The 14,182-nt window shown below is 31.7% G+C and overlaps 1 protein-coding gene across 2 annotated transcripts in view; it reads left to right on the forward strand.

Moving 5' to 3' along the window:
• The window catches only part of LOC145249601 (DNA topoisomerase 3-beta-1-like), an 83,221-nt gene that overhangs the window by 51,887 nt on the left and 17,152 nt on the right, over nt 1–14,182 (forward strand). For both annotated transcript variants that reach the window (XM_080111310.1, XM_080111309.1), the window contains exons 6-10: nt 2,866–2,978; nt 5,575–5,666; nt 6,639–6,747; nt 11,362–11,445; nt 13,540–13,660. In XM_080111310.1, coding sequence (XP_079967436.1) covers nt 2,866–2,978; nt 5,575–5,666; nt 6,639–6,747; nt 11,362–11,445; nt 13,540–13,660 — 519 coding nt within the window. The remainder of the gene's footprint in view (nt 1–2,865; nt 2,979–5,574; nt 5,667–6,638; nt 6,748–11,361; nt 11,446–13,539; nt 13,661–14,182) is intronic.

Here is a 14,182-nt window from a genome sequence, read left to right on the forward strand (position 1 = left end):
TGACTTTTCAACTTAATATTTGGCCTGAAAAAATAAATAAATTTGGACAAAGTATGGAATAAGGACTCTAGAAGTTGAGTGACTCCAAGGGGATACTTTACAATTGACACTGGTTGACTACCAACGCACGTGTTGTTTGTAAACAAGCATACACAACCTGAGTTGTTTGTTTTATTTGTTGATTTTAGATATTAAAGAAAGATTTAAAGAAAAATGGTGGGGGGAATATATATTTTATATTGAATGCGTTTACGGGGGAGGGGGTCCTTTTTTAACAAAACTTTTCAAAACAAATATAATTTCTCATTTTAAAATGAGTTCATCCTCTACAATTATTCAATTTCGCTTTTTTTCTTTTAAGCATTCAAGAAAAACATTAAATATTTATTTTTTAATGTAGGTTTTGTTTTTATTTTTTTTCTTGGTACTCATGTACTTTTTGTATCCCTGTTTCTATTCTCATTTTTTCTCACTCACATGCCCCTATTCTGAATTCATAGCAGTGGGCCACTTGTTAGATGAAAGTGCAGAAACACACTCCCCATATTAAGAATGATTTTGTCAACAAGCATACACAATCTGAATTGTTTGTTTTATTCGTTGATTTTTAATATAAAGGGAAGATTTATTTAAACAAAAATGAAGAGAACATATATTTAAACAAAAATGAAGAGAACATATATTTTTTATGTTGGGTGAGTTTTTTATCTGAGGCGGATGGGGGCTCTTTTTAAGAAAAAATTTTAATAAACGAACGTAGAGATCTTGATTTTTTTTTTTTTTTTTTTTTTTTTTTTTTTTTTTAATGAGAATTTTGAATGCTCCTCTTTATTCAATAACTGCTTCTAGGCCTAGGTAATTTTTATGCATCAAATATTAATTTTTTGTTAAAAAATATATAATTCAAATATTAAATCTTTAGTTTAATTTACAAAACTTTTAATAAACAAACGATTTGATTGACTGTTTAATATCATTTTTTTTTTTTTTAAACCAGTTTATATTACACTTACAAATTCCACTTGCAAAAGTTAAACATGGCGTCCATCAATATTCTCTTCAATAAACACATCAAAATTAACTGTCATAAATTCAATTAACTAGAGTTATTATATACTAGCAGGCCGCCCAGCATTTCCTGGTCATATAATATGCTTACACATGATATTTTAATTTATGCAGATTTATAGAATCAATCTTCTATTGATTATTGTATACTGCGAGGAATAATTTGCCTGGCGGACTAATTTGCAAAAAATAAAAATAAAAAATAAGAATGATAATTTGTCGTTCATCAAACTCTGTCTGTGTTTGTTTACAATATCACATCAGCTGATATTTGGGCTGGACGATCTTAAACATAGTCTTTTTTTCTGTTACAGATAAAATGGCAAAAATTTTTACCAGGGAATATTTTACGTTACACCAGCCAGTGCAATTTAAAATATTCCCCTGTAACAATTATGGTACTTGTACAGTTTAATCAAGACATTAAAAAATGAAAATATCGAAAAAAAAATGTTATATTGTATGTATCTGTTATGGAATGAAGTTCTCCAAAAGAAAATTTCACTTAATTTGATCAAGTAGTTTTTTTTATAGCGAAAAAAACAATTTGTTATGATACCAAACAAAAGGTAGTGATGTTTCGATTTTTAGGCAGAAAAGTTAGTATTAAAGATGGTGAGGGAGTGTCGGCGCTTTAAACTGAGTTATCTCCCCGTGGCATGTTCAAAAAATTCAAAAATGGCTACCTTCATTGTGCTCTCATAAAAACATGTTTTTCCACTGTAAAAAAATACTCGATCAAATTAAGTGAAATTTTTTTTTTTTTTGGAGATCTTCAGTCCAAAACCATTACGTACACTATAACCTTTTTGTCGATGTTGTAATTTTTTATTGTCTTGATTAAGCTGTACAAGTACCAAAGTTATTCTTATTTATCTGTAAGAGAAAAACTATTTTTAAGATCGGATTTTTTGATTTCTGATACTTATCGGAATTTCTGTACAAAACATACCTAAGAACACTGCCAGACATAAATTACCTTCGTGTGAAATTTGCAAAAGATAGAATCAGCCGTTTCGGAACCTATGAGGAAGGAACTCACACACATAAAGTAACTTTCATATAAAGTAAACGTGTATATATATATATATATATATATATATATATATATATATACACACACACACACTTACACACACAAAGTAACTTTCATATAAAAGTAGATATAAAGTGTGTCTAGAAAGTCAATAATTATAAAATTGTATTAAATGAAAAATTAAAGATTTTTTACAGTTATAAAATGTATGCTAGAAACATTTCATAATTAAATGTTGTGTATTAAACAGCATAATATTCAATGTATGCCAAAACCGTACTTGCATATAATCTCTATACACACTTTAGATTAGGCTGTCTGAAGATATTGGCTTGACTTTTGTTATATGCCAAACATTGATGTTATTGTTTATTTTTTCTTTCTCTTTATAAAACTCATATTTTGCAAAATCAAAAACTATTTTCCTGTACAAAGGAATTAAACAAAGCCCCATGAATGGGTGTTTGAAGATTAAAATAATTTGAAGAATGGAGGCTTTTACAAAAATGGTCAGATTTGGCATTAAATGATCTGAAAGGGGTTAATATGCTGGAAAACAAAATAACCAAATCAAACCAAACATCATGAATAAATATTTGAAGATATGAAGAACTTGAAGCATAAGACTTTTTTTCCTCAAATGACTGGATTTGACATTAAATAATCTGAAAAGGGTTGTTATACAGTAAAACACAACAGCCAAACTGCATTTTAAATATAGCAAGATGCATTTGCTTAAAATATTCCATCTTTTTTTACAGGTTGCTCACCCTGATGGTAAGACCTTTCCCCTGGAATGGGAACGTAGCAGAGTATTTGATAAGGAGGTTGTGCAAATGTTCCTTGGAATGATTAAAGCCTCTGATTCAGCTAGGTAGGTTAGGCATTAATTCCTGCTGCAATTTTATTTCACTAATCTCTTAAGATGTTTTCCAGTAGTGAATTTCTGGTTCTTGTCTAGAATTCAACCTAATTAAAAAACAAAAATAGAAAAATCTTCATGATGTACGTACCAGCCATGAAACAAAAATATCATATTCCAAAAATTATGTAAATTGATAGAGAAGTTTTTTTTTTGTTTTTTTTTTTACCAAGAAAATCAAACTTTATGAGTAAGCGATGGTGGTGTGTCTTGCTCTGTCATATTTAATGAATGAAAGGAGACAACTCGATTTAAACACGGCAAATATAGATCAAAATCACCTTTTGTAATTACTATTAATCACTAAAAATCGTATAAAAAAATACTTGATCAATTTACATGAGTTTTGAAATATGACATTTTTGTTCCGTAATGGGGGCATACATCAAAGACTTTTCTATATTCTTTTTTTTTTAATTTAATTAGGTTGAATTCTGGACAACAACCAACATTTTTGTCAAGTTTTTGATAAATGATCAAAATACTTTATTATTTAGATTATTCGAACTACTATTCTCATTTTGGTTGTTTATCTTCACGGTTTGCCCAATGTAATCTCCAATCTTCTTTCAGAGCATTTTTTTTTTCAAACTTGAGAATTTGTAGTTCAGCCTGGGAAACTTTACAGAATTTCAAACTAAACCTGTTAATTCACGTCAGTAGATTGTTCTTATTCCATCAGCCATCATAAAATCTGGTACAATCTGAGTAGGTTATATTCCTATTAATCAAGTATACATTCTCAACACAATGTGACAGTCTTAACCATTTTGGAGTAGGGAATGACCTTGCATTTGTTAGGTTGTGTGGTTCTGGGTAGTTCTAGGAGGTTCACCTTCCCAGATCGTTGCTTCTTATCTTTCAGATGGAATAAGTTTATTGAAGCACCCCTACCAGGAAATTATGACAGGGCTGCGCAGGTAACTTTTAAAGGACCAGAGTGCTCCTCTTTTAAGGGTGCTGGCTTAACTTTTTTCACCTTTTGATTTTATGTCACATGTTCCTGCGGTGGGAAGGAAGTAAATATCTACAAGGCCAGTGGGAGAGATTAGCTAAGAATCTATGAATGACAAACAAAAGTATTGGGCCCTTTGAATTGTACAGACAAGAGATGCCATAACAATTAGTTGTTAAGTCAATTACGATTCAGAAAGATGTTGAAGAAAAATGGATGTTTCTAGTAAAAGTTAGCTGAAAAAGGAAATGGACATCTTAATTTTCAGAGAAAAATAAATATATTTGGGGAAACGCTGGCTGTTAGAACAAAAGTAGGTTCTTATTTAGAATTCGACTTTTAAAAAAAACGAAAACACAAAAATCTTTCTGATGTACATACTCGTCACTAAACAAATGTCAAATATTACAAATATTACATAAATTTCAAATATTACATAAATTGAAGTAGATTTTTTTTATATAGAAATTCATTTACTAAAAATTTGATTTTCTGATTAAGCTATGGTGTTGTCTTGCTCTGCCATATTTAATAAATAAAGGGAGACAACTCATATCTCATAAAGGCAAAATCTAGTGATATTGAGAGTAAATTGTATCCATTACAGGGCTGATTTTGATCTTCATAGTTCAAATTGAGTTATTTCTCCTGATTTAAAGAACATGGCGAATCAAAAAATAGCGTCTCAGATTGTAATAAAATTTGATTTTCTTTAAGAAAACTACTTGTTCAATTTATGTGATTTTTGGAATATGACATCTTCATTCCGGGATGGGTATGTCCATCATAAAAATTTGTCTGTATTTTTTTTTTTTAAGTCAAATTCTAAATAACCCATAAGCATTCATGACAAATGACAAAAAACTGCAATAGGACGAAGAATCACAGTCAGAGACTACAGTTACCTGCCATTCAGAAGGTCGGAGATGAGTTTAGTAAGACATAATGCTGATGACATTTGTTCTCACACTCATGTCCAACAAGACTGTATCCGTGTTGTCTTTATTATGTATAAAAAAATGTGGACTATTGGCTTCATGCCCTGGTGATCGGCTGTTCTAGATAGAATCTAGACACAGTTCATAAGAAAAACCACATACATTCGGGGCAAGGTGGTCAGTGAGAAGCATGGGCTTAGTTGCGTACCATGATCAGATAACACTATTAATTGATTATGGACATATGACTTGATGGTTAGCAGTATTAGTTAATAATTAGTCATAAGTGACAATAATCTGGTAGTTAAAGTTATAATCTTTAATACAGTCGATTACTAAGAATAACATAAATTAACCTGTCGTGGCTGAAAAATGAGAACAATCTACTCGCATGAGTTAAATAAGTTGTTCAGTTTGAAATTCTGTACAAATTTTCAGGTTCACCATGAAGATTGCTAATTTCAACAAAAATGTTGCCAAATCTAAAAAAAAGATGCACCTGAAGAAGGCTGCAGTTTTCATCATTGAGAATATTACGAATATAATAACTAAAATGAAAATGGTAGTCTGAATAATACAGTTATAATTCTTGATATTTTAAAAACTGTAACTATTTTTTTAATTTATTTTTTTTTTCTTTTCAACTTTGGATTAGAGTTACTGACGTGGTGAAAAAGGAAAAAACCAAACCCCGTCCACAAGCGCTGAATACAGTCGAAATGTTGAGAATTGCCAGTTCTGGATTAGGTGAAGAATTTGTCCATTTTTTTTTTTTTTTTTTTTTTTTTTTTTTTTTTCTACAAGTCTATTTTCATATCTCTCTGTAAGGCAAAATTGGTGTGATGTAGAAAATTTTTTGAATAGTTGGTCCAGTCTGCATTCTTACCTGGATGAGACCACATTGGGCAAAATGTAATAAATCGATTATTAGATGCGGAAAAATTCATTCTTATCCAGAATTACCTATATGCAATCACATCTGTGTCATGGGATCAATTAGTTTAACCAGGCCAGGAGGGTTGTGTTGCCGACTTTGGCACAAGGGGGCTAACCTAAAGTCCCAGTGGCTACATTTATATCTATGTCTAGTGATGGACTCTTTCGAAGCGTAACTAGACACTCACTGGTCACTGGAATTACTGCTCTGATGCTCAGAGTGCACAAAACGTGCACAATCCTAAGTGTGTGTGGCAGGATCTTTAACACGCTGGCCGCTTGTTGTTAATCATCAGGGTTGAGCTCTTCCTTTACAGGTGCACTGATCAGTAGGCATGGCCCTCTCGCAGCTGCAGTTTGGCCATTGTTTTATTTTATTTTTATTTTTTCTTTCTGCCAAATTTTTCAGAGTGTTCACACTTTATGCTTTAAAAAAAATAGAATCTTAAAAATACATCTAGCAGAGGGTAGTAATATATAAAAATTTACCTCGATTTTTTTTTTTTAACAATTGATTTATCTTTTAAAAAAATTAAAGATTTTTTTTAGAAAACAAAATTTAATTTTATGGTATTATATCTTTTTATATGGTATTATATCTTTTTATATGGTATATCTTTTTATATGGTATTATATCTTTTTATATGGTATTATATCTTTTTATATGGTATTATGTCTTTTTCTGCTTTTAGCAATAAGTTTTGATTTGATACAAAAAAAAGATAAAAAGCTCCATTTTTTATTTATTTATTTATTCATTTTGGTTTTGGGTTTTTTTTCTAGGTATGAGTCCTCATCACACCATGCAAGTTGCTGAAAGGCTTTATACGCAGGGTTATATCAGTTACCCGAGGACAGAGACCACTCATTATCCAGAAAATTTTGATTTGGTGTAAGAATCTTTTTTTTTTTTTTTTTTTTTTTTTTTCTTGGAAAATATCAAAACTATGCCTTGGTATAATTTAATAATTTAAACCTGTAATGTTTTTTCTCATCACCATCGGTTTGATGTCCATTTTACATACTGGCATGTATTGGTCGTCTTTTACAAATTGATTTCCATTTTTTTTTCAAGAAAAATCTTAAAAAATCTTTATGTACATACCTGTCACTGCACAAAGATGTCATATTCCAAAGATTATGTAAATCAATCAAGAAGTTTTTTTTTATTTAAGAAAATCAAATTTTATGACATATTTTATCGAAAGATTAGTGCACCATCTTTATTACAAATGAAAGGGAATGTAGGATCAACAAGGGCAGACAAATCAACTTTGAAAAAACAAAACAATCTTTCTATCCTCAAAAAATCCTTTGAAATTACCACTTTTGTAGGTTTTCAGGGGTGCTGAAAATGAAAATAACGTTTATGAACACAATTTAACGTAAAATGAGCACCTAGACGTTGACCCCCCCCTCCCCCAAATCTGTGTTTACATTGGGGGAGGGGGTTGATTTTCTTTAAAAAAAAACAAAAAAAACTATTACGTGATTTTTGGAATATGACATGTTCGTGCAGTGACAGGTATGTACATCATAAAGATTTTTCTTGAAAAAAAATTTTTTTTATGGGCCCAAATGTAGACAAACACCGAAAATTTTATGGAAATGTACAACTACTACTGTTCTGCATATATCATGTATGGATGATAATTTAAGAAATAGTCACGTATGATGACTAGATAGGAAATGAACGTGGTATGTGAGTTAATGAAAATCTTAGATTGCGACTGTGTGGGTGGCAAACAAAATTTCCAAATTTTACAGAAAAAAAAAAAAACGCTTGTCGCTAGATTCAAATTTTACTTGTTAGATTCCAAACAAAATCTCCAGATCTAATGAAAAATCCACTAAATTGGCAACACTGGTCTCTCTAGGATGATGAGTCATCTAGTCTTATATTGTCATTCACTATCCCAGCTAATCTTTTTTGGTGATTCCTGCCATAGGGGCAAAATCGTCTTGACTTACCTTAAAAATGACCATACTTCTTTGTCTAACATGTAGAACCTTCATGTGAGAAAACAAGTATACACTGGAACAAGAGTATTTGTACGTATCGACAACGTTTGCTCAGCATGCTTCGTTATCCATAAAAGAAAGGTTTAATGAAAGTTGAGAGGAGGCTATTAATACATAAAGATCAGTATTGAAAAGAATGTTGTGGGAGAAAAATCCACTATGCAGTTCAAGTACAGTGACGGATAAATTGCTATAAAGAATATGCTGTTGTCAAAAAAAAAAAAAAACTACTATGTAATAAAGATCCAATGCCAAACAAAGTTATTGCATTAAATAGTGTCACCAGAGAAAAGAATACCAGGTAAAAAAGTTCCAATGGTGAGCATGTTGTTTCCAATGATAAAGACTATATTTTTTTCTCTCTCTCTCTCTTTTTATATTCATTCAAATGTTGATAGAAATTTTATGAATTTGAGAATTAGAATAATTTTTAAAAAAACTAATTTTTTTTATTTTTTTATTCAATTTTCACCCCAAACAAGGCACAGTGCCACTTTGAAGTAGGGGCTACTATCGGGGACATAAGTTGCAGGGACATTATGAAGGGAGACGAGCCGCAAGATGTCTCCTCACATTACTCTTGAACTTCTGCATGCCAGTACAGTTTGGAAAGCAGCATCATGGAAGGGAGTTCCAAAGTCTAGCAGTTCTGGGGAAGAGACTATTGGAGTAGAAGGCTTTCTTACACCTAGGGATCTCTACTGTGTAGGGGTGGGATTTAGTTGCTTGTCGGGGGTATTTACATTGAGGAGGTATAAGGGCTTGTAGTTCGTCAAAGCATTTACCATTAAAATACTTGTAGAACAGGCAAATGTATGCAACATTTCGTCGATGGGACAGAGGTTGAAGCTTAGATGACAATTCAGGACCTATCAGGTTAATGATTACATTAGTTCATTTTAATGGCATTTTTACTCGTATGTAATATGGCAGACATGATGATTCAGAACTTGGATCAAGTGGTGAAAATAATCTTGACTTACATTATCACTGCCATGTAAGACTCGTTTCCAAGGACGTAGAGCTTCTATATTAGAAAAAACGTACATGCTAGAATGAGAGTGTATGTGACCATCCATAAGACTGTCTTTATGAAAGTTGATACAAGGCCTTTTAGCATTTGAAAGGTTTAGGATTATTTAGCGATAAATATCAGTATTGCAAATGTTGTTAGGTAGAAAAGTTTAAATGTGATAAATATCGAGTGGCAAACATGTTATTGCATTGAATATGGCATGACCAGAGAGAAGTATACCCTGTAATAAAGTTCCAATCGTGAATTCCAGTTTCTATCAATAGACACCGTCTTTCACTTTTTTCTTTCTTTTTTATTATTTTTTATTCTTTTAAAATATTTATTGAAATCAAAAGTAAAATAACAGAAAACTAAAGAATTTTTAAAAACCTTATCTAAACAAAAAGTATAAACTTGAAATAAAATTGAATGGACATTTTCTATTTTATTATTTTTAAGACGTAAAATTGAATTTTTTATTATTTTTAAGACATTAAATTGAATTTTTTATTATTTTTAAGACATTAAATTGAATTTTTTATTATTTTTAAGACATTAAATTGAATTTTTTATTTATTATTTTTAAGACATTAAAATGTAAATTTTTATTTTATTTTTAAGGCATAAAATTACATTTTTTATTTTATTATTTTTAAGACATAAAATTGAATTTTTTATTTTATTATTTTTAAGATATAAAATTGAATTTTATTTACAACAGTGTAGTAAATAATGGGCAATCAACAATTCCCCCAACATCTAACAATCATGAGGTTTTTTTGCTCAGCAATCGAGAAGACTACCATGCTTGCCAGTCGGTTTGCCTCCAACTCCACACTGGACCCTGCTAACCACCCGCTACCTGACTTTCCTTTGCAGATAGACGCCACACTAGACGATCTGAAAATTATTCCTGCTCAGGTGCATGCTATCATAAGAAATCTTGACACTGCAAAAGCATGTGGACCTGATCTCATCCCGGCTGTGCTATTAAAAAAGTGCTCGGTCAAAGTAGCTCCAGTTCTCTCCAAACTTTACAACAAATGCCTTAATGAATCTTGCTTTCCTGTCTGCTGGAAAACTGCTTATGTGGTACTAGTTTTCAAGAATTCTGGCGAAAGTACTGACTCAGTAAATTATCACCTCATTAGCCTCCTCCCACTTTTCGCCAAAATATTTGAGACCATAATTAACCAAGCTCTAGTCCATCACCTTACAGATGCTAAATTTCTGACTGACCAACAATGTGGATTTAGACAAGCCGGTTCCACAGCAGACATCCTAACTGTAATCTCAAAACGTATATACCCTTCACTGGACAAAGTAGGGGAGGGTAGAGCGGTAGCTCTAGATATAGCTAAGGCTTTTGACATGGTATGGCATGAAGGTCTTCAGGAAAATCAGATCATATGGTATCACTAGAAGAATACTTAACATAATTAAATCCTTCTTAGATAAGAGAAAAATCAAAGTTGTCCTCGACAGTTGTACATCTAAACAATATGATATAAATGCGGGAGTGCCTCAAGAGTCTATCCTTGGACCTCTATTATTCCTAATATTCAGAAATGACCTCCCTGACAAAATTGTCTGAGAGATGGGTAGATATGCTGATGATACCACACTCTATAACAGACACGATAGGAAAACAAATGAACACATCTAGAAAGCTACTAACGCCTGAAAGTATCCTGTACCTCTATAAGGCCACCATTCACCCATGTATGGAGTATTGTTGTCATATTTGGGCTGATGCATCTGCTACTAGTCTCTTGCTCCTAGACAAGGTTCAAAAGAGTCGCCAATCTGATAGGTCCTGAACTGTCATCTAAGCTTCAGCCTCTGTCCCATCAACGAAATGTTGCATTCGTCTGCCAATTCTACAAGTATTTTAACGGTGAATGCTCTGAAAAACTGCAAGCACTTGTACCCCTCTCAATGTAAATACCCCCAACAAACCCAACAAGCAGCTAAATCCCACCTTTTCACAGCAGAGATCCTAGATGTAAGAGAGCCTTCTACTCCAGTAGTTTCTTCCCCAGAACCGCTAGACTTTGGAATTCCCTTCCGGGTCCCTGCTTCCCCAACTGTACTGACATGCAGAAGTTCAAGTGTAACGTGAACTGACATCTTACTGCCCAACTTCTTACATAGTACCCCTGTAGCCTGTGTCCCTTATAGTAGCCCTCTACATCAAAGTGGCAATGTGCCTTGTTTGGGGTGAAATTGTAATAAAAAAAAAAAATTTGTTTTTATTTTATTATTTTTAAGATATGAATTTGAATTTTTTATTTTATTATTTTTAGGACATAAAATTGAATGCACATTTTGTTTGTTCAGGTTGACAGTTGAATGCAACGTAAAAGAAATGATTCATCATTTATAAAATTGTACAAGCACTTTTCTGTTTACTGTTGATTCGATGTTTCAAATGAAATGTGAAACCTTTGTTTTTTGTTTTTTTAACAGTGGTACCTTGCGACAACAAACAAATAATTCCAGCTGGGGTTCTTATGTAAAGGATTTACTCAAACAAGGAATCCAGAAACCACGGTAAGTAATATTTTACTAATTTTTTAGTTTTTTTTTTCTCATTTTAGTAAAAAAAAAAAATATGACTTTATTACATCATTTTCTTTTTAATCTTCATCACTAAAAGTTCTTGATTTGAACTTGGTAAATCTATATATATAAATTCATATTCCTGTCTGTTTGTTGGTATGTTTGTTCACAATTTGATTGATTTATACAAATGGTCCATTACTTTCCTATTTTCATTTATTTCCATATATAGTATGATTCTTGCAAAGTATACGATTAAGAGATAACCTCATTTGCATATTACATTATGGAAAATCGATTTTACTAAAAAGCTGTATGTTAGTTAGTTTATAGCGAGAGAATTGAGTACGTGTACAGTTTAATCAAGACATTAAAAAATGAAAATATCAAAAACAGGTTATATTGTACGTATCCGTTTTGAACTGAAGATCTCCGAAAAAAATTTCACTTAATTTGATCGAGTAGTTTTTTGTTTTTTTTTTAACAGCGGAAAAACATGTTTTTATGAGAGCGCATTGAAGGTAGACAAAAAAATTTTAAATTCATTTTTAAAATTTTTGTTTGGATTTTAGAAATGCCACAGGGAGATAACTCAATTTAAAGTGCCGACACTCCCTCCCCATCATTAGCTTTTCTTCCTAAAAATCGAACCTTTTGCTCTGTATCATAACAAATTGTTTTTTCACTGTAAAAAAAAAACCTACTTGATGAAATTTTTTTTTTCCGAGACCTTCATTCGATAACGGATACGTACAATATAACCTTTTTTCGATATTTTTATTTTTTAATGTCTTCATTAAACTGTACAAGTACCAAGAATTGTTTTAAGTGTTCTATTTAAGATTATTTAAAATTGATTTATAATGATAATTTATTTTGAATTATTATTACCGACATCAGTATTTTTAGAAACCAGTTTAGAATTACTTTCCCTATTGTCTTATCCTCTCTGTTTGTGTGTGTGTTCATATATCCGCTAAAAATTTTTGTCACCCGCATTAGACCGGGTCAAAACCAGTACCATCTGAAAGAGCGATACCTCAGGTGCATATCTGAGAATTAGAAAAAAAAAGACGCATTTATGTTTATAAAATTTATTTTTTTAGAGTCATGTCGTCATGGTATGGTTGGCTAAAGCGTTTGCCACTTTTTCCTTTCATTCTCTCTTTCATGTTTCAGGTTCAAGCATGACTACGTGGCTATTTTTTTTTTTTTTTTTACGGTGATACGGGCACTCGCTGCTATTTTTATTGAAACAAAAGTTGTTTTGATTAATTTGGGGGGGGGAGTCTAGGTTGTCACCTACTTCTTTGATTCTTTTCTGAGCGGTTGCTCAATATCCTTAGTATAGCAGCTCTGTCCGAACCGAATTTTATGTCCATCCAGTTAACGTCGGGTATCCATTGTAGTGAATAATAAAAATAAAATTTTGGAAAATGTTTTAAATCAAATATTCAAAGACATTTTCACCACAGCATATCTTGTGTTTCAACTGGTAAATCTCTTTCATTTGAGGATTCTTGATAAGGTGTAGAAATATATCCGTAATTTGATTGCACCCCCACCCCCCACTCTTTCTTCTCTGCATCCTCACTTTCTCATAGATGTGATGCTGCTAGTCTCAGTCTTTTCTTTAAATACTATTATCGTATGTTTTCTCCAGAGTTGTCTGAGTTGCTTCTTTTGTTCCAGCTCTTTAATTCATTGGTCTAATGGTCTCCATCAATTATTTTTATACCTTGTTGTAATACAGCTTCTTATTCTAGTAGATTTTTTTTCCAAGAAGTACATGTGAAAATTTCTTCCTGCTGTTTTCCTCCTTGGTCTTTTCAAGAATAAGGCTAATAGGTCTTTGTGATAATCATCTTTCATTCTTGTTAACACCTTACATCAAGTAGCTTTTAACGCTTTGTTTGGAGCTATGAAAAAAAATCTTAGAATTCAGGACTGAAAAAATTTAATGTGTGTGTTTTCCACCATTTTTTCTCTCCTCTCTTATTTTTTCTCTTTTTTCCCCCTCCTTTGTTTTCTCTCACCTACCTCCTTTTTTTCTGATTTTCCCTTTTTTTTTCTCCTTTACTTCAGGAAAGGTTCTGATGCTGGTGACCATCCTCCCATCACACCCATGAAAGGAGCCAGTGAATCCGAATTGGGCCATGAAGCATGGAAACTCTACGAATACATCACACAACATTTCATTGGAACTGTAAGTATTATTATTAGTGCTAACACATCATATCCCAAAACACATCACCCACATCTTCAGACCTATTAAGATGTATCCTTCTGGAAATTCCACATCTTCAGACCTATTAAGATGTATCCTTCTGGAAATTCCGTGTTTAAAAATAATTTTTTTATTTTTAATAGGAAAAAAAAACTGCATTGAATAATCCAGAAAGTGTTGATCAGCCATAAAATGAACCAAAATCTTCATCATAAATGGAAATCCTGTTTGTTTAATAATGGTTTAACTAGCGAAACCCATAGAAATTCTACGCTACTTTCTACATCAATCTGTATTATTTATTGTTCATAATTATATTCCTTTCGAAATAGATGTTTGTCAGCACCAATACGATTATTAATATGAGTCTTTCTTCTGTAAAAATAATTATCGCCAGCTAAGTGTTTTTTTAAATAAATAAAAGAAACGTTTATTTAAAACTATAGCAATTTAACTTTTTTTTTTTTAAACAAATATTCTGTCTCTTCTTACCACAAAAGT

This window comes from Euprymna scolopes, chromosome 28 (genome assembly GCF_053919585.1).
Source record: "Euprymna scolopes isolate OS-2025 chromosome 28, ASM5391958v1, whole genome shotgun sequence".
NCBI lineage: Eukaryota > Metazoa > Mollusca > Cephalopoda > Sepiida > Sepiolidae > Euprymna > Euprymna scolopes.